Source organism: Magnolia sinica, chromosome 10 (genome assembly GCF_029962835.1).
Source record: "Magnolia sinica isolate HGM2019 chromosome 10, MsV1, whole genome shotgun sequence".
NCBI classification, from domain to species: domain Eukaryota; kingdom Viridiplantae; phylum Streptophyta; class Magnoliopsida; order Magnoliales; family Magnoliaceae; genus Magnolia; species Magnolia sinica.
In genome coordinates this window covers 83,116,334-83,137,971 of record NC_080582.1, presented here as the reverse complement: position 1 = coordinate 83,137,971, position 21,638 = coordinate 83,116,334, and the positions used below count along the sequence as shown (strand labels likewise).

Here is a 21,638-nt window from a genome sequence, read left to right as displayed (position 1 = left end):
CTAAAATGATCTCTACAGATGGATGGACGGCGTGGATACAAAACATCGGCGTGGATACAAAACATGCATCATAGTGGGGCCCACAAATCTTGGTGACGTCACTGCAGTAGCAGTCTCCCTACTCAACCTGTCAGTGGCCAATCCGCGCCCTACACAAAACGCCGGACGCGGATTTCCTGCAAAAGGCGATGGGATGCTATGTGGGGCCACCACCGTTCATTTGAGAAATCCACACGGTCCATCCGTTTTTCCATATGATTTTAGGAGATTCCACCAAAAATCAATTGGATTCAAAACTCAAGACGGCGATACGATAGGGAAAACTGGGGAAAGAGTTTCCTACCGTTGAAACCTTCCTGGGATCTACCCTGACGTTTATATGATATCCAAACCGTTTATAAGATTATTTACACTGGGATGAAATGAAAAAAACCAAAATATTGGCCTGATATGAAACATTGTGGCCATTCGAATGTTTTAAACGGTGGTCACTGAATATCCACTGTTTCCTGTCGTGCGATCTACTGTAGTTTTTGATTCAACTCATTTCTGTTCTCGTATCTTAAAATGATATCTCAAAACGAATGGACGGTGTGGATTTCTTAAAAACATCAACGTTAGCTCCACTTAGCATCCCAGCGAAATCCGCGTCCACCGCATTGCATTGCATGTGGAAGTTTCCACTGCGGGCGTACGCCTCCCCAACGTCCTCCCTCGTTCCTTTCAGGTGGCCCACCGAGTCATGTATCAGACGCGGACTGAGTAAACTCCGTGGTAGCCCATAGTGATGTATGTGTCCTATCCATACCGTCCATCCATTTTACCAGCTCATTTTATATCCCAACCCCAAAATGAAAGCATATCCAAAGCTCAAGGGAACCACATCATAGGAAAGAATGGGACCATGACATTCACCGTTAAAACCTTTCTAGAGCTCACAGTGATGTTTATTTGTCATCCAACCTGTTGATAAGGTTCAACAACGGTAAGGGACTGTTTCTTGTGGTGTGGTCCACTTGACCTTTTGGACGTACTTTAATTTTAGGCTGATACGAGCTGAAAAAACGAATGGACGGCGTGGATAAGACACATACATCACATCGGGCCCTACAGAGTTCACTCATCACGCAGTAGTGATACGCCTCTAATGTATGAGGCTGTATTTTGAGATCCATTGGGCATCCAATGGACGGGTTAGATGAAATTCACAAATCACGGTGGGCCCACATAGCTTCCATCTGCTAATTACCGTAAGTTCCGATTTATATATATATATATATATCTTCATGATGCAGTCCAATCGAGCAGATTTGTGAGGAAGAGTCCATCCGCGGTGGGACACACCAGATCAACGGTTCCGATTACCGATCCATAGCCCCACTTGTTTAAAAAACAGAAAACCCGTGTATGCTCTGCAAAGATACGCGGGTCACTGCATCGTATTACTCTTCCCATCGCCCACAACCATTCTCAGTAGAGCATTTCCTCTCTCTCTCTCTCTCAAAACTCCCACAATGGAAAGTTCACTGTCGGCGTCGGCATCGATGGCGCAGAAGACGTGGGAGCTAGAGAACAACATCGTGAGCATGGAATCACCTTCATCCGCAGCAGATGCGGACTACGATTCCATCTACGTCTACGACGAGGCTGCCCAAGCCAAGGTCCAGCAGGAGAAGCCGTGGAATGCTGAGCCTCACTACTTCAAGCGCGTCAGGGTCTCTGCCCTCGCGCTACTCAAAATGGTGGTCCACGCTCGCTCCGGCGGCACCATCGAGGTCATGGGCCTTATGCAGGGAAAGACCGACGGTGACACCATCATCGTCATGGACGCTTTTGCCCTCCCCGTTGAGGGCACCGAGACCCGCGTCAATGCTCAGGCCGACGCCTACGAGTACATGGTCGATTACTCCCAGACTAATAAGCAGGTGTGGTCCCCGAACGCTGAAACCCTAGTAATCTTGTTGGTGTTTTTTGTTGGATTGTATTATCTGGGCCATTCATCGGGTAGACGGATTTTTGGATTGGCGGTGCTCTAAATTTCTTGGCAATTGGATGGTTTTTGACTGCCCAATCAGTGGAGTCTCGGTTGGTGCATTGGGATAATCTGATTGGTGTGATGATTGGGCTGTGAATGCTGAAGCCTTCGTAATCGTATGGCTTTTTTTACTTGGATTGGATGATTGGTTGGATGAACTGGACCATTCATCGTGTAGACAGCTACATGGATGGGCCATGCTCTGGGTGTCTCGCCTGTTGTATGATTTTTTACTTCCTGATTGGTGAATTTTAATTGGAGCAATGACCCTTTTTTGTTGATTGGGCAGTTGGGATCATCTGATTGGTTTGATGTTTGGACCACTGCCTGTCCACAATGGTGCCTGTCCGCTGCCTGTCCACACATTGTATTATAACGATCGTAGGTATAGACTGGTTAGAATTTTGGAATTATTCTGCTAACCTCTGGAAGGGGAATGATTGGGCGTGAATAGTTCGCACTATATCATATCATGTGAAATCCTTACATGGTGGACCCGATGATTGATGCAGGACTACTTGTTGGAACTTGGATTGCACTTGGCCTAACAATCTCTGATTAAATGACCCAGCTGTATGATCAAGGCCCTATGAATGGAGGGTTGTAGCCAAAGTCCATGACATTCAACTATGCATGGCATCGAACCCTTCCATAAGGGTCTCCCAACCATGAAAGTGGGTTGCCCCAACAGAAATGCTGTCATCATGATGTTCAAGTGGGATCTCATGAAACCAACACAGTCGGCCATCCCATAGAAAACAATGGACAACCACCCAAAAACCTTCAATTCACGTGGTGGCCTCCATGATGGTTGGATTGGCCTGATTTTTTATGCATCCCAGTTTTATGGTGAGGCAATCCTTCTAGAGTGTGGACATGGGTTGGATGCCATGAAAATATCTAGGTTGGCCCCAAATGCAAGAGTTACAGAATAAGCTTATTCTACAAACATTGTAGAGGAACCAACCTCAACCTCCTTAAATAAAAAAGGACTTCCTAATTAAACCTTGGATTAATTAGAAATACCAAATATTCACCTGAAATTTTTACACACTTACCTAAATTACCCTTATGTACATAATGAAATAACCAATCTACCCTTTGTTAATCGGGGTGCATTGCCACTTGTATGATAGTGATGGACACTTTGGTTTAGTAGCTCCTCAACCTTTTTCTTTGTTCTTTGTTTGTTTGTTTTTTTTTTTATTATTCCTGGTTGGTTTTAGGCTGGTAGGTTGGAGAATGTGGTCGGGTGGTACCACTCCCATCCTGGGTATGGATGCTGGCTTTCGGGAATTGATGTCTCGACGCAGATGCTGAATCAGCAGTTTCAAGAGCCATTCTTGGCAATTGTCATAGACCCAACAAGGACTGTTTCAGCAGGGAAGGTTGAGATTGGAGCTTTCAGGACATATCCCCAAGGTTATAAGCCTCCGGATGAGCCTGTATCGGAGTATCAGACAATCCCTCTTAATAAGATTGAAGACTTTGGTGTTCACTGCAAACAGGTTTGAGTTCATACCCTCTTATCTTTGTCTGCAGAAGTTCAAAATTCCCACCATTGTTGTTTATATTGCTTGTCAGCACCTTTATGATGGATATTTTGATGTGCATTGTTATTGGAATGCTACAATTTATCATTAGATTCAGAGGTTATTTGTTTTAATTCAATACAAATCAAGAGTCATCTTGATCCTAATTGAAAAGGAAAAAGTCATACAGCAATTGTACAATTCACTTAAAATGCATTGTACGTTTTTTTTTTTCTTTTGCTGCAGTATTATGCGTTGGATATCACCTACTTCAAATCTTCTCTTGATTGCCACCTGTTGGATCTACTCTGGAACAAGTATTGGGTTAATACACTTTCTTCTTCGCCGCTGTTGGCAAATAGAGACTATGTTGCGGGGCAGATTTCAGATTTAGGTGAGTTATACCTTCTTGATGTTTCAATAGTGTTTTCTTTTCTCTTGTTTTTCTGTATTTATTGCTTTCTTTTTAGGAGTTAACATCGCCATCGTATGCAACACGAAATAGTTCCATAACAGTGATGATGTTTATCTTGAAAAGGCTCTGGCTGTTCTTTCTGACATTTATTTATTTTAATTTTGGGAAAAGATCATGTGCAACCGTGGCATATTGACTTCCCCAGTGTGCCCTGGTGGCACATGAAATGGGGATGGTCAAATCCTCAATCTTAACTGTCCATTAGGTTCACCCCACTTTTCATGGGCCATCATAAATAAATAAATAAATAAACACTCGTATTGATCTAAGGATGCTAACCCTGCAAACATTGGCCTCTCCTCCAAGAATGATGTGTTTGCCAGGCCATGGATTAGGTGGTTAAGGTCGTAAATCAAAATGGTTTATCAGAGACATGTTATCCAAAGACTCAATGTAACAGATTATCTAATACCATTATTGGACCTTCGATCCATTCCTTCCATTTTGTATGCGATTGATCAGGTGGCAAAGTTTTGTTTGGGTGAATTTTTCACATGAAAAATGGGGTGAATCTAATAGATGGCCCATCTGATTTGACCATGCACATTTCCAAAAGGGCAGATTAAGACCTTTAACATGCCAGTCTACTGAAGTCACCCCTGTGATTTTGTTATCTATATAACAAAAATGCCCTTTTGAATAAGAAGAAAAACATGTCGGACACAAGTCAACACGGGTATTAGGAATTAATCATCCCTTTTCACGACTGCTACAATTTATATACTTGGTTCTTTAGATGTTAAAGATTTTCTAAACCTGTGGGTCCATTTGGCATGCAAACTTTTCCTAATTGCAATTGTAACAACTCTGAATTTAACAAATTTGTCTCGTTGTTAGATGTTTTGCTCCACGTACCTTCAATCACAATTTCATTAAATATTCTCCATGGGTTTGGGCATGTAGCTCATTGGTGGATGGTGCATTGCAACATTGAGTTCTCTAGTTTTAGTATAGCTTACACACACACACACACACACACACACACACACACACACAGAGATTTTGAAGTCTAAAAGCCAATTGGTAATGTAATGTGGCGGCCACTGTGCCATTGGTTTGAGGGGCTCCAGTAATTCGAATTTGGGCTTTAAGGGCTTCAAGAAGTAATGGATCACTGAGAGAAAGATTGTAATTGGTGTACAGTGTAAGAACACTATTCCAGCGTTCAACGTGGTTTGGATGGTGTCGGTCACTGCCTGGCTGTATTTCTTGAACCGACTATCCAAAATTGCGATATTACTGGCTACTTCGAGACCATGATGCCCATGAAAAGTGAGGGTAATTTTGATAGCACCGATATGCAGATGGGTGAATCCGTCTGCAAGCCATTTTGGATGAAGGTGAGCCAGCAGATTTAGAGTGACAAAAGACTCATTTTGTTCAGCGCGGATGAGGTGTTGATCAAACTTTGAGGCACAAGCATATTCTCTAATGTTGCTGGAGTGCTTTGGGGCCGCTAACTTTTTGATACTCTTCTTTGCAGAGTTATCATGAGGATTAACATAGATAAGGGTTGACCACTGCATGATTGGTGGCTAGGATTTTCTTCGCAGGAGGTTGGTATTCTATTTCATAAAGATGATTGAGTTTAGGGGCCTGTTTGTTTTTCCAAAACACTGGTAAATGCATTTTCCTTGAGCATTTATTACTTGTTCTGGGAAATGCTCTGAAATGTCAGAGGCCATCATTAGAATTTTCACATGTTTGAAAATTTTGTACAACCGTGAAAATGTAACGTAATTACTACTTCCTGCGTTTGGATTCGGCCGCCAAAAGTTTTGGTGGAAATAGGTTTTGACATTGATGGTCTTCAGTAGTCTCTTGACGATACGCATTTAAACAGTGGACATCTCAGTGGCACATGCTATTGTGGGCCCACCGTCACAGTCCATTTTCGTCCTACCCACTAAAATGAGCTGTTAACACAAATTTTGTATGTTTGGCATATATTTCTTACAATATAAACCGTCCAAATTGTGTAAACTACCTTAAATTTCTATATTCCAAAAACTATCTTGTTTTCCATTGAAATTGGACCATTGATACGAAAAAATGGATGGATGGTGTGGATAAGACCAATACATCATGGTGGCCACTAAAACCTGCTACCCGTTCCCAGCTGGAGACCGGCGGAGGTAGGACGCAATCCGAGTTTACTTAGGTTATAATCCGCGACCCCTCATTCGGCGGTTTTGTGGTGAGAAATCGGAATGCGTATTGCATCTCTCCTCCCATTGCTCAAATCGTTTTGAGTTTCCGCGGTTGGGCATACACACAGTATAAGAAAATCAGCAGGTCTACTGTGATTTCATGGGGTTTATCCGTGCCGTCCATCCAGTCTTGCAGATCATTTTAGTGGCTGAGCAGAAAACTGAATACTCAGTTGCAGTCTCAGCCATCCTCGGTCTCACCAAAGTATTGGATCAGGGATATATTTTCATCTTAACATCCAACTGTAATATTTTCATCCAGCATTATCCAAATGCTTTGTGGCGCCCTCCATAGAGTATATATGATATCCAAAACGTTCATCAAGTTAGCCCCACTAAAACGAAGAAGACGTAGGAGTTTGGAAATAAGGCTTATAGTACATACCTGTCAACGACTCTTTCCTTCTCTACAGTCCGTGCTCCGCAACAAAGGCCTGAAATTTTCACCAACAATAGCAACCTTTTCTCACCGGTAAGGAAGAAGATACCGATTCAGTTATAACCTCCGGTATGTATTATCTCTGAGAGCAAAGAGCACAACACGAAGTCATTCCATGGAGCGATGGAGAGATACTTACCAGCGTTGGGTGATTTTCGTGGGTGGAAGCCATTCAACAGAGACGACTACGTAATATAGGAAGCGATCTTTGACGTTTTCTCGAACGTGCTCATGCGGACCACCGAGTTCGGGGTTGATCTTGTCGACGCCTTGAGCCTCACAGCGGATTTTGCACAGGATTTCCTCGGAAATCGCCAAGATGAAATAGAGGGAAATCCCATTTGCAAGGGGAAAGATATCGAGTGGATTTACACCCCTACCAAACGAGATATCGGGTCATTCTTGCTGGAATTCTCTGTGCTTTCACCACACGCAGAAAAACAAACAGGCCCTAAAGGGAAGTGAATAACAAAAGAAATGCGTGGTGATTGGGATGTAAGTCTCTTATCCAAATTCGCTCCTTTAGGGCCTGTTTGTTTTTCTGCGTGTGGTGAAAGCGCAAAGAATTCCAGCAATAATGACCCGGTATCTCATTTGGCAAGGGTGTAAATCCACTCGATATCTTTCCCCCTGCAAATAGGATTTCCCTCTGTTTCATCTCGGCGATTTCCAAGGAAATCTTGTGCGAAATCCGCTGTGAGGCTCGAGGCATCGACAAGACCAACCCCGAACTTGGTGGTCCGTATGAGCACGTTCGAGAAAACGTGAAAGATCGCTTCCTATATTACGTAGTCGACTCTGTTGGATGGCTTCCACCCGCGAGAATCTCCCAACGCTGGTAAGTATCTCTCCATCGCTCCATGGAATGACTTCGCATTGTGTTCTTTGCTCTCAGAGATAATACATATCGGAGGTTATAATTGAATCGGTATCTTCTTCCTTACTTGTGAGAAAAGGTTGCTATTGTTGGTGAAAATTTCAGGCTTTTGTTGCGAAGCACGGACTGTAGAGAAGGAAAGAGTCGTTGACAGATATGTACTCTAAGCCTTATTTCCAAACTCCTATGTCTTCTCCGTTTTGGTGAGGCTGACCTGATGAACGTTTTGGATATCGTATATACTCTATGGAGGGCCCCACAAAGCATTTAGATAATGCCGGATGAAAATATATCCCGGATCCAATACTTTGATGAGACCCAGGATGGCTAAGACTGCAACTGAGTATTCAGCTTTTTGCTCAGCCACTAAAATGATTTGCAAGACCAGATGGACGGCTCAAATAAACCCCACGAAATCACAGTGGGCCTGCTGATTTTTTTTTTTATACTGTGTGCATGCCCAACCGCGGAAACTCAAAACGATTTGAGCGATGGGAGGAGAGACGCATTCCGATTTCTCACCATAAAACCGTCGTTTCTGGCTGGAATGACGGGTCGTAGATTGCGATCTGAGTAAACTCGGATTGCGTCCTACCTCCGCCGGTCTCCAGCTGGGAACGGGTAGCAGGTTTTAGTGTCCACCATGAAGTATTGGTCTTATCCACACCATCCATCCATTTTTCGTATCAATGGTCCAAATTCAATGGAAAATGAGATAGTTTTTGGAATATAGAAATTTAAGGTGGTTTACACGATTTGGACGGTTTATATTGAAGGAAATATATGCCAAACATACAAAATTTGAATTAGCAGCTCATTTTAGTGAGTAGGACGAAAATGGACGGTGACGGTAGGCCCACGATAGCGTGGGCCACTGAAATGTCCACTGTTTAAATGCGTATGGTCGAGAAACTACTGAAGACCATCAATGTCAAACCCTATTTCCGCCAAAACTTTTGGCAGCCAAATCCAAACGCGGGAAATAACAATTACATTACATTTTCACAGTTGTACAAAACTTTCAAATAGGTGAAAATTCTAATGATGGCCTCTGACGTTTCCGAGCATTTCCTAGAGCAAGTAATAAATGCTCAGGGAAAATGCATTTACCAGTGTTTTGGAAAAACAAACAGGCCCTAGAGGATGAGAGGCTTTAGAATGAAGATGTAGAAGGTCGGGATGGAGTAGGGATATCAGGGGATGACATTGTTGTCATTGTTTAATAACATTCCTTAATAGTATTCACCATGGGTTGTCCTCTGGATTATAAAAACAGTTTTTGCCTAGAATGCTATGCACTGTACCAAAGTATAGTAGAGCAAGCGAAACCCTTTTTAAGAACAGAGTAATATTTTCTCATAAGTTTACATCCATTGAGCTTCCGACTTCGCCTTTCCACCGACATCTTGTGTCAAGCTCGGCAGTAACAATAAGAGACAATATTACCAATCTCATCAGATTAAGATATTATATTACCAGACTCCATGTCGGTTTCCTCTTGTGAGAGATCCGATAGAATGACAGTCATAGTGAATACTAATCAGGCAAGAAGTTCTAAAAATATATGACAAGAAAATAATCCTTCAAACCCATGAGAAGACTAGTAAGGAATAGAGTTATCTTACTAAGACATTATTGCCATGGCTCTGAGACCAATAATGAAGGATAAGATGATCAAGCCACAAACTGTAAAGATTATGAATAAAGCCAGATTACAAAATCAAGATAGTTAAAAAAGAAGATTGATTGAAGATCTCCCATTAGGACTTACTCTGCTAGATGAGTGAGAGTCATTCCTTTTTATAAGCCAGAGTATTCGGATTTTATAAAATTTCAGTTATGCGACAGTAACTTGACAACACTACAGTGACCTGCCGATACTATAATGATTCATAAAAGATAAATTGTTATAGTATTTCTACAGTCACAGTGACTTGCCGACATTACAATGATTCATAAAAGATAAACTGCTACAGTATTGTTATAGTGTAGCCGTTCCAATCATCTATAGTGACTCCATGCCCATGCTGCTGTTGCAACCTTGAGTCAGTATGAGTTTGGGCTCGAGCTCGGTGGTTCACCATCTGAGTTGAGGTGTGTGCCAACTTCTACTAGTGGACTTTGTGGATAATTTGCATTAGCAAAAGGGCCACACTTCTCGAAATAATTGACCAGAGTTTCCGCAAACTGTTCTGTAGGAGCTGAAGCTGGGTTGGAAATTGGATGGGTTTGAATCTCTAGAGGAATAGCGAATCAATCTTGGCGGTTAATTTCTGCCTTTTGTCTTATGAAAGAGTACCATTGGTCAGGATATCTAGAATTGTGCCTTGCCAAGTTATAGGAATGCCACTGTTGGACTGTTGCTTGGGTTTCTACAAAAGAGAAACGCTCGTCTTGTGTGATGTGGAATACAATTTGCACATATTTGTCATGATGGTCATTGAGCAGTTGTTGCCATTCATGAAGAGAATGAAACCAAGAAAGCCATTTGAAAGTACTGTATTGTATTGAGTTGCAGTCGGAGGGATTCGACCAACAACTATCTGAAGAAGATAGGTTGTAAGTCTTCCTGTGTGAAAGATGACTGTCATGGCATGGGTCTTAAACAGCTACCAAAGGAGACAAAGTAATTCGTTTGTGGTGCCATTCAAATTTTTGAATGACAATGGGTAAGAAATAGGTACTCTGGGTGAGGAATCTGGTCCAGGAGAGGCACATTGCACCTGAGATGAATTTCAAGATGGCATCGGCGCATCGCAGCTGGTAAGTACTTTGGTGAGCAAAGTAGAGTCGAGCAATGGTTTCTTCAATTTCTGCAGGCAAATGTGGGATTCTGCGGATTGGGAAAACACAGTGGCTCAGCAATATGGACTAGAGGGACTTCTTCTTTGAGAGGATCTTAGAGAGGAAGTCAACCAAGGTGTTTGATTTATCTTTGATGTGTTGGGCTGTAAAGGACCACTAAGAAAACCATTCAGCCCATCGGAGCAGTTGTGGCTGAGGCAATTGCTTCTGCTTGAACTAGCACATGTGCGGGAAAGGAGACATATCCATTGCAATATGGAAGGAGGTTTGGCCAATGAGATAAAATTGAAATTTCTTCTGAATTGCCTTTTTGACAGCAAGAATTTCTTTAAAAGTGGAATGGTAAAGTTGTTCACTTGGTTTAAATATATCACTTTTGTATCCACGGATTTTGCGCTTGTTCCCTTCTTCAATGAGAATAACTGGTCCCCAAAATTCATCACTTGCATCAGCTTGGAGAATACCCCGTTCGGTTGAGCTAGGAATTTCTAATGGTGGTAGATGAGAGAGCTGGGTTTTGATGGTTTGAAGTGCAGCTGTATGTTGTGACGACAATGGAGGTGGGTTTTTGGAAACTTGTTGGGAGATTTAGTTTTGTGAGTCGGGCAAGATGTGGAACAAAATCTGCCGCATAGTTTACTTTCCCAAGCAATTGTTCGACTTGTTTTCTAGTTGTGAGTTGGTCAGGAAAAGCCGAAAGCTGAGAAGCAATGTGCGGTTGGGGACAGTAAGCACCATCTTTAACGGTCATGCCAAGAAATTCAATATTCTGGGAGCATAGAATCATCGTGCAGGCTGAGAGCATGATGCTGTGCTGGTGGACTTGCTGATAGAATTGCTCAAGGAGCTCGAAGTGATCTTCCTTTGTAGCTGAGAAGAGCAGAATATCATTGATGTAGATGAGAGCTTTCTGAAGGATTGGCTGGAAAATGCGCACCATGGTTTACTGAAACAATGAGGGGGTTATTTTCAATCCAAAGGGAAGAATAGTCCACTTGTAGTGAGCATTTAGGATTGTAAACATGGTCTTTGGCCTATCATCAGGATGAACGCCAAGCTGCCAGAAGCCAACTTTCAAGTCAAACTTTGAAAAAACATGAGCATCAACTAATGGTTGTAATAATGAGATTTGGTGAGGGAGAGGAAACTTTTTATCTACAAGGAAAGAGTTTAAGGGCTAGTAATTTATCACTAGTCTGGGTTTTCCTCTTGTCTATTTTGCTCGCTTGTTGACATAGAAAGCTTCACAAGGCCACTACAAAGTGGTTGGCTCAAGGAGCTTCTAGTTCATGAGCTCTGAGAGTTTTGCTCGAGGCAAATTAAGATGCTCTGGAGACATCCCTTGGTGTGATGCTGATGCAGGACAATTAACCACTTGCTCTAAAAGCTCGAACTGATAGAGCATGGTGAATCAATCCCTTTATCTCATAGCCCAGGCCCCACATCCCATGGGTTAGGACCTCGGCCAAACCCCCCTCGTGGGCCTCACTTCACAAGGGTTCCGCTTTACACGAGTCACCCGCCTCACACGGGCCTCCCACCCATAGTGTGCCCTTGCATCCCATAGGTCACCCCACTTAACCTCGGTGTGAAAATGCCCCTGCATTAATAACCCCCAGTGAGGAGTCTCGAACACGAGACCTTTCGCCCTAATACCAATTTGATGCAGGACAATTAACCACTTGCTCTAAAAGCTCGAACTGATAGAGTGTGGTGAATCAATTCCTTTATCTCATAGCTCATGCCCCACATCCCATGAGTCAGGACCTTGGCCAAACTCCCCTCGCGGGCCCCACTTCACATGGATTTTGCCTCACATGAGCCACTCGCCTCATACGGGCCGCCCACCCTAAGTGTGCCCTTGCATCCCACAGGACACCCCATTCGAGCCCAGTGTGAATATGCCCCTGCATTAAACGCCTTTGTAGGGTTGATGTCTTCATTTTTCTTGAAAGGAAGATGGACAGAGAAGTCAACATTCGTCCAGAGTAGCTTTGGATGTTTTAATGCAAACTCATTGCAAGTTTCAACACAACAATCCGTCTTTAGTCATTCTTCAATGGGAATTGGATTTTGAGAATCCAGGTTGTACAAATGGGGTTTGTAGGTCCATGGGAGAAAATGGTTATGGTGAGAGAGGCTAGTAAGAGTCCATCGTAATTGGCTAATGGAGTGCAAGATGTCGAAGCCGAGAGTCAGATCTTTACTAGTTAGTTTAGATCCTAAAAACTTATGAAGAACTTGTAAATAGGGAAACACTTTGAGGATGACTATTTTGCTACGCAATTTGGTATAGAATACATTTCCATTTGCTGCTCTGAAAGCTTGAGTATGCGGTTGCCAAAAGGAGTCTAGAAGAATAGAAGGATTAAGGATAGAAGAAGCACATGTTTCAAGGAAAACAATGACAAGAATGGGGAGAGAATAAGTGTCCAGAAGGAGGTGGGTTTGGACAAGGGGAGCTAGTTGGACGGGAAACAAGTTTGTTGGGATAATTGAGAAATTGTTGATTTCTTCTTTAGGATCATAGGCGAAGAGAGAAGAAGAGGGTTCTTCTGGCTGTTGGATGGCAAGGATTGACTGAGGATCATAATCATCGTTTAGAGAAAATATAGATTCACGATCTGAAAAGTCAGTATGAGCAATGTCTTTGGCCTTTTGAAAGAGGGCAACGTTTTTCTTTTTGAGTCTTTTCTGACATTGCTTGGAGAAATGACCTTTCTTGCCATAGAGGTAACATCGATTGGCAGTGCGGTGTCTAAACTTTTTGGGACAAAGAAACTTCCATTTGCAACTTTTATGAGCTGAGTTCTTCGAGGGAAAGTGTCGATCACGGAGGAAGTGTTCAGGCTTCTTGTGATGGAGTTTCTTTTTGGTAGGACAGATGCAGGTTACTGGATCATTGCATTTGATGGATAGATTTGGATAATCGCATGTCCTAATCTTTTGCCAAGTTGCTCGATTTGACACATGAATTTGTACTGGTTGCACAATTTTTTGACTGACGGTTGTACTGGTGAATGAACCCTAATGAGGTTTGTTGCAAATTAAGACCTTTGAGGGCTATAATAACTTTTGAGTTTCATCTCCTAATGGTTTTGGGAGAGAGTTGATGTTTGCTTGAGATTCCTATCATCGACATCGTTGAGGATATAGAACCGTCGAGACATTGTTGTAATGTTGTTCAATGTCTCGCTTTCTGAAAGAGCAGAGCTTGATCTTGAGAATCTCGCCGCAGGCTGAGTTTCTGTAGGTTTCAATAGAGCTGATAAATTCAGCGTAGATGAGATCCATAAATGCTTTAAAAGTTTGAAACTGAAGGGTGTATAGTTACCGATATTCTCCAAGGCTGTTCCACCATTCTCGTAACTGTCCTGCCGGTAGGTCTACGAATTTTCGTATGGTGCGGGGAATTGTGGCATTTGGGGTATGCATTTCAGCTGCGCACCAAGAGTATATTTCAAATATTTTGCTTTGCCATTGGGAGGGTGGTATATCATCAAAAGTGAAGAGACACTTCTTATCAATAGTCTTAGCATAATGAACTTGGGCCGGAATGGGCGGTTGTTATTGTTACCCAATGTCTGATTCACAATCAAAAGGGTTATGGACAGTGCCATGCTGTATGAAAAGCTCGGGAAGGGAGTCTGAGTCTGTATCTGAAGGGAAGTCAGGGCAATGTTATCATCTACTTGTACCTGCTTGATAGAGGAAGATGGCGGCGAACTGTAGCAGTTTGTCTTTTTATGGATCACTGTAATGTCGGTAGATCATTGTAAGTGTAGCAATACTGTAACAGTTTGTCTTTTATGAATTATTGTAGTGTCGGCAGGTTATTATAGCGTAACTGAAATCTTGTAAAATCTGGATACTCTGGCCTATAAAAATGAGTGAACTCTCAATCATCTAGTAAAGTCTAGACAAGAGGTCTTCGGTCAATCTTCTTCTTTAGCTACCTCAATTTTGTAATATGGTTTTATACATAATCTTTGCAGTAGGTCCATTATTGTACTCAAATCGGAGAACTCAATGTTGCAATGCACCATCCACCAATGAGCTACAGGCCCAAACCCATGCTGAATATATAATGGAATTGTTATATATATATATATATATATATATATATATATATATATATATATATATATATATATATATATAGCGGAATGCATACCTGCGAACCAGTTTGCACGGACTACATATGAACTTTTTTGAGAACTCATCATACCTGATGAGTCTCGAAAATCTGAACGGTCTACACGAAGCAGAACCTCATGAAACCCCCTGGTACCAATTTTTACTTTGAACCAAAACTTCGGTGGGCCACGAAAAATGCAAACAGTTTCTTCCCTTGATTTGAATTTCTCTTTGCTATTGCCCACCAGAATCTTAGATCAGGGTGAAAATTCACCCCCTGAGGTTTCATGGGATTCCGCATCTTATGGACCGTTCGGATTCGACACCCATGACACGTGTGCAAAGGTGCGTTGGTGAGCATGCCTCTCTCTCTCTCTCTCTCTCTCTCTCTCTCTCTCTCTATATATATATATATATATATATATATATATATATAAATTCAGCTCTGTGCATATTTGGCGTGCTTCATCAAAAAGTGCAATTTCTTAGTTCTTGAGAGGCATGGGTAATCAAATGTAGGCCAGCGTGTTGGATGATCAAAACATTAAATCAAGTGTAATTGATGTCTACCGTCTGTTTTCTTAATGTGAGTCCACAATGTTTTATAGCTGCAATGGTAGATATGGTAGACATGTTGAGAGAGTGAGATAGCTGCAATGGTATATATGGTAGACATGTAGAGGAGGGGGACATTATGTCAAGTATAATTGATGTGAGAGAGAGGGGATATTATGTCAAGTATAGTTGATGTGGACCATCCGTTTTCTTGGCCAATGATCATAAGCTACAATGTTGGATAGCTGCATTGGTAGTTATGGAGTGGGATTGATGGATCCTTCCATAACGACCAAGCCCTCCGTACTTAAAATAAAATTCCATATACTTCTACAAAAATTACAGCTAAATTGTAGTTTTACCTTAACTTAACAGACACTACATGGTTTTATTCAATTGTAGTTTTACCTTAATCTAACAGACACTACAGTGTTGGATAGCTAAATTGTAGTTTTTCCTTAACCTAACAGACACTACATGGTCTTAAATTACAGCTAAATTCCATATGCTTTTATGAATTTGATAATTATATAATGATATGCCTTTCATTCAAAAAAATAGATTTGTAGTTAACATTGAAATGCCTTTTCAATTTATGTTATGAGTGTAAACAGGCTGGATTACCATGTTTGACGCTTTAGTATGTCAGACATTGAGATGCATGTCCATCTCTGATTGACATATAAATAGGTTCCATTTGAGTGACTTAAGGTAGCCGCAAGAAAAGTCAGTTTGGCTATGAGATTAGGGAGGTAGTAAACTATCTTATTTGGGAAAGTTCTGCAATGAAGTTACTGTGTTTCTTTGCGTCTAGTTGTTCCATTTTACATCCTGATTGATGCATTCCTTGCTGTTATAGCTTCTTACAATTGTGATTAGCTGGTTGCTTCACCTGGGATCCTTTTGTTTTTTTAATGATAGTTTGTGTTAAGTGTTAAATGATCACTTTTACATCATGCAGCGGAAAAGCTGGAGCAAGCGGAGAATCAACTAGCTCATTCACGCCTTGGATCATTTCTTGTACCCCCACAACGGAAGAAGGAGGTTAGTGTAGATTTGATATTTTGTACCATTGGCTGGTTCAATTTTCAGGTAGTTTATTTTATGGTTTGGCGTGCTTACTGATTTTGGTTGTTTTGCATTATCTTTCCACCATTTTTCCATTGAAGTATAACTGAGTGATTAATCATCAAGTAACTGGCCTTGTGAAGCATAATTGATGCATTGTTTAATCATGTTTGGAGTTATACACACACTGTGTGTGTGAGGAGGTCTCAAGTCCAACCCGTTGGACCACAGTTTACAGTCCACCCAACAGATTACTTCTAACTTGCTATCCAATCCTCCTAATAGGGGAAAGAATACAACCCAAAAATAAAAGGAAGGACAAAAAAAAGGAGAAAAGGTTGACAGTGTTCGCTACCTCTACATTGGATGCCTGTCCCATCAAATCGAATTTAGCTTTCTTAACGACCTCTTCCACAGAGGCACTCCTGTTTCGGATCAAATCACCCAAAGCACAACCATTATGACAAGCCACCACACTGCCTTGCCTTCTTTATTGGATCCTCTCCCATGCCAAGATCTTCCACAGACTTCGGCGTCACCCACTCTACGTTAAGAGATGTCTAGAAACCAATCTCAAATCTTTCGAACAAATGGTCAATGGGTAAAGAGATGATTGATAGATTCTGCATCGCCCACACACATAATGCAAACATTGGGAAGGATCATAGATCTCTTTTGAAGGTTGTTGATTGTCAACACTCTTTTTCTTCCAACCAACCACATGAAAGTCGCGACTCTCCAGGGAGCTTCACAAGACCAAGGATGGAAAGGATGGCAAGATCCTGAAGACCAAGGTGGTTCTCGGAGTAACTTGTAGGAGGAGGGAATGGAGAAGCAACCCGAACTATGAACATGCCACGTCATAGAGTCCTTTCCCCCAACTGAAGGTGAAAAGATCTTGAGATGGTCCATGAGTCTCATCAATTCCTTGGCTTCCTCGCCATTCATATCTATGTGACAAGGAGGTGACCACACTATAGAACCATAAAAAATGGAGCAACGGCGGTCAATTGTAATGTTCCTGTCAATCACAAGACTAGCCACTCTTGAAAAGACCTCCTGTAGCCGACTATCCCCGCACCACACATTTTCCCAGAACCGAATACAACCCCCATCACCCAGTAGAAAGGAGACTTCTTGAATAAATTTGGAAGAAGTCAACTCCACAGCTTTTCAAAGACCACAGGCACGGTAAAGCGAAGATCTCTTAACCCCTAATCCTTCGAGATAGATGCCATACTTGCACGCAATTGACTCCCTCCACATCCTACCTTCTTTAGTTCCAAACCTCTATAGCCATTTGCCTAGTAAAGCCAAATTCCTAGATTCTAACTCTCTAATGCCTGCTCCACCGTTGTCTTTCAGCTTGCAGACCTCTTCTCACTTAAGAAGATGAGGATTTTTTTTTCCTTATCCTCAGCCCCTTTACATAAAAAATCTCTCAACTTTCCATCCCATCTCCAATCGATTTCGGACATTTGAAGAGGGACACAAAGTATGATGGCATATTAGAGAAGGCCAGTTTAATGAGGGTCAGGCGGCCACCCAAGGACAAATGCCAGCATTTCCAACTCGAGAGCTTTCTTCCAATTCTCTCTAACCTTGTCCTGTAAGTGCGCGTGGTCAACTTTCCAATACACAAAGGTAAGCCTAAGTATGTTGAAGGAAACGAACCCAACTTGCATCTGAACACAGGAGCCAACATCGACACCTCCTCACTGCTTATTCGGATCCCCAAAAATTTGCTTTCGTCGATATTAATTTTCAAGCCCGATACCAACTCAAAACAGGTAACAATCTTCTGCAAATTATCAACCTTTACTGCATCCGCCTCACACAAAAGTAATGTGTTGTCCACATATTGGAGATGACTAACTTCAGGTTTCGCATCTCCCACCCTGAAACCACTGATTGAGCTGACCTCTCCTTTGTTAAGCATTTTACTAAGAGCCTTTACTATGATCATAAAGAGATATGAAGATAGGGGATCACTTTGTCTAATGCCCTCGCAGCCTTGAAAAAGCCTTTCAGCAACCCATTAACCAAAACAGACAGTAGCCGAACCAAGCCCGAATCCATCCCCTCCATTTCTGACCACACCCCACTGTACCCAACACAGGCCCGAATCCATCCCCTCCATTTCTGAATACACCCCAATCTACCCAACATATAGTCAAGGAAATCCCACTCTACGTGATCATATGCCTTTTCCATGTCCAACTTGCACACTATCCCACTTTTGCCTTCTCTATGCCTGAAATCTATACATTCATAAGCAATGAAGGTGCTATCCAGAATCTGCCTCTCCATTACAAAGGCTCCCTGATTTTCTGAAAGAACACTTGAAAGCACCCCTCGGAATCTTGTGGCGAGAATTTTGGCTAAAGACCCCCGATTAGACTAAAAGGCCTGAAGTCTTTTAGGCTTTCTGCTCCTGTCTTTGGAATGGTAGCTATGAAAGAGGCCCCAAGGTCATTTGAGAGATGAGCCCAGCACCTTATCCTTGCCCAAAGAATCAACCACTGCTTTAATTTTTGCCTCGGAGATCTGCGCTTCACAAGGTCTTTTGAGAGATGATGATCCCTCTCAGAGAAAGCAATAAAAGCTAGCACATTCGCTTTAATCACGTGCTAAAACTTCTGGAAAAAGGCCATAGGGTAGCCATCCAGGCCCAGCACCTTATCCTTACACAAAGAATCAACCGCCACTTTAATTTTTACCTCAGAGATCTGTGCTTTAAGAGAATCAGCTTCCACACTAGATAGCCAAGAGAAGTTCATATTGTCCATACCAGGTCTTGAGCAGTTATCACCTGATACATATAAACAATTTTTATTTATTTTTAATTACAGATGAAAATGGTCTCCTTCACTCACTTCTAAGGGTCCAAACGGGTCAGAACAACCTGAAGGTCATTGTACCCAACCTCATATTTTCGTTTTGAACAGCCACCTGATCCAACAATAAACTGGTCTGTATCTGAAATCACATCCATTGGGTCAGGTCTGGGTCCAAAATACCTCCCTGATTATTAAATGGGTTTGGTCTGGAACCTCTCAGTGCTGACTCCCTCTAACCTGCCCGGAGGCCCAACTTTTAAATGCTTTGGATTTGCAACAGTAGAAAATATATCTGACCAAAAAAAAAATCCTTCAATTAAGGTAATTAAGGCAATTGACTAAACTGTAAAAACCTACCTAAAGAAAACACATATTGGGTACTAGGAAGAAGTCTATGTAAGGAGTTAGTAATTGACCAGACATGACAAAACCTGATCCATGGATAAATGGGTTGGGTCTGGATCATCTTAGTCTAGGCCTGACCGGATCCCTGCCTTATTTGGGATTGGACTGGACCTAGACCTGAGCTGCGATCTAGACCTGATTATTAAACGAGTTGGATCGGGAACTTCCCTCAGTGTAACCCAACTGATTTGCAGCACCACTGATCTTTTGGAGGGTGGTATAATAGTTTGTAACTTTGTACGGTTTAGATTCTGCTTATTACAGTGGAGGGCGATGTATTTTATTGCAAAGCAAAAGCTTAATGTTATTGATCCCGTAGTTAGTAGCAAACTGTAATTTGATTGGTGCATGACAAATTCTACAGCATCCTTTATTTGGATGTGAAGCACATGTAATACACGCACACACTAAGCACTATACATGAACTGGTAACCCAAGCCTAGTGGTAAATAACTTTTTTGTTTTTGAAGGTGCAATTTTATTAGGCTAATGCTGAAAGAAAAACAAGAAAGAAGGAAAATATTGGACACGCAACCGTAACTTTTGTTGCTGATCTTTGTGGTGAAGAAACAAATGTTTCGTGGCAAAAGGTGATCTAAAACAAATATGGGAATAGCCAATAGTTGGGTGGGTACCAGTGCGGATGTTGACCTGTATGCCAAATCCACGGCGGGGCTGATCAGACGAACAATCTAGATAAGAGAACCATGGGTCCCACTTGTATGGAAGGGAGGGAAGGAGTCTAGATCACAGAACCGTGGCTCCCACTTGTATGGAGGGAGGGAGAGTTTCCACAGTTGTAGAACTCACTATACACCCACATGAAGGTGAGAGAGAATACAAAGCTAAGAAAACCCTTCACTAGCAAGACCATCGAGTGCACATACTTTTCAGGATTGTAAAATCCTTAGGCCCCGATTAGTTTCCACAAAAGAAGAAGAAGAAGAAGAAGATTCCATCTGATTTTAGTTAACAGTAATTATGTACTGGAGAGGCCCTGTTTAATTGCCACAAAAAAGAAGGGTTTTAGTTAACAGTAATTATGTATTGGAGAGGCCCTGTTTAATTGCCACACAAAAAATAAATAAATAAAAATAAAAATAAGAAAAATCCATCTCATTTTAGTTAACAGCAATTATGTATTGGAGGTCCTTACCAAAATCTCCTATATATAATACTGGTAACTAAAATGAGACGAACTCACTTTTATGAATCAACCAAACAGGGCCTTAATATTTGTTCGTAGTAAATCCAAAACTTCAACTTGTAATGGTCTAAACGCCTCTATAATGCTACTTTCTAAATGCTATTTTGAAGAGCACTTGTTAAGAATGATAGGAAGCATCAGTAGTTTTAAGACTCTGATTGTTTACAATTCTTTAACTTATTAATCCAAATGCATCCCAGATTATTCACAGGCCACATTATAATAATAATTATTATTTGAAACAATACTCACAGGCTATTTCCCCTTCTTTTTCCCCCTTTTTCCTCTTTTTCTTATGGTACACTGACTATATTGATTTTGGGGGAGAGTAGGAGGAATCTCAGCTCGCAAAGATCACTCGTGATAGCTCGAAAATAACTGTCGAGCAGGTGCACGGGCTCATGTCTCAGGTGACTAGCTAGCTATTCTTGATTTTTTTTAATTTTATTTTTTAATACATTTCGCTGCAATGGTGAAATTCCTGATACCATTCACTTCTTTACAGGTCATCAAGGACATCCTTTTCAACTCTGTACACCAATCCACAAGGGCCCGCTCAATCACAACGGAGTCATCAAGCCCTGAACCCATGGTTGAAACCTGATTCGGTGGGGCACTAACAGTGATAGCCTTTTTTTTTTCTTTTTTTTTCTTTTTCTTTCTTCTTTGACGATTTCACCACAGTCAGCAGACTTTTGGAACTCTGAAATGAGATTACCAGATTTCTGTTCACATTTTGGTATCTTGTAAATCCTCATGCTGGTTTCTCTTGATTGATTTTGATGCGTCAGATTCCACATTTGTTGCAGAATGTTGTGTACACCACATTTGATACGAAAATCTATCACAGGCGACTTTCTTAGGCTGTGCAAGTTGCCGATGTGTTAAAAGAAATCAGTCAACTGCTACCTTTATTCATAAGCTTCTAGGTGGCCTTTGTCAGAGTGGAAGGCACCATATTTTCTTCTGAGGCATTTCTATAGTTGCATCTGCCTTACTACCCATTTTCAGCTTCCAGGCTACTTCACGTGGAGATATATATATATATGAAGA

General features: G+C 41.7%; 1 protein-coding gene across 1 annotated transcript; it reads left to right on the top strand.

Annotated features, from left to right (window-relative positions):
- The first annotated feature begins 1,462 nt into the window (after positions 1 to 1,462).
- Positions 1,463 to 21,317, top strand: LOC131217192 (COP9 signalosome complex subunit 5-like). The gene is made up of 6 exons (XM_058212007.1): positions 1,463 to 1,925; positions 3,262 to 3,543; positions 3,814 to 3,961; positions 16,027 to 16,109; positions 20,918 to 20,995; positions 21,091 to 21,317. Exons 1-6 carry the CDS (start codon positions 1,515 to 1,517, stop codon positions 21,187 to 21,189), a joined length of 1,101 nt encoding a protein of 366 aa, XP_058067990.1. The 5' UTR covers positions 1,463 to 1,514; the 3' UTR covers positions 21,190 to 21,317.
- Positions 21,318 to 21,638: the final 321 nt, after the last annotated feature.

Excerpts from the sequence above, each read along its gene's own strand:
- LOC131217192 (XM_058212007.1), top strand. The coding sequence starts at position 1,515 with ATGGAAAGTTCACTGTCGGCGTCGGCATCGATGGCGCAGAAGACGTGG. Across the intron at positions 16,110-20,917 it reads CCCCACAACGGAAGAAGGAG|GAGGAATCTCAGCTCGCAAA; the intron begins GTTAGTGTAGAT and ends GGGGGAGAGTAG. Across the intron at positions 20,996-21,090 it reads TGCACGGGCTCATGTCTCAG|GTCATCAAGGACATCCTTTT; the intron begins GTGACTAGCTAG and ends ACTTCTTTACAG.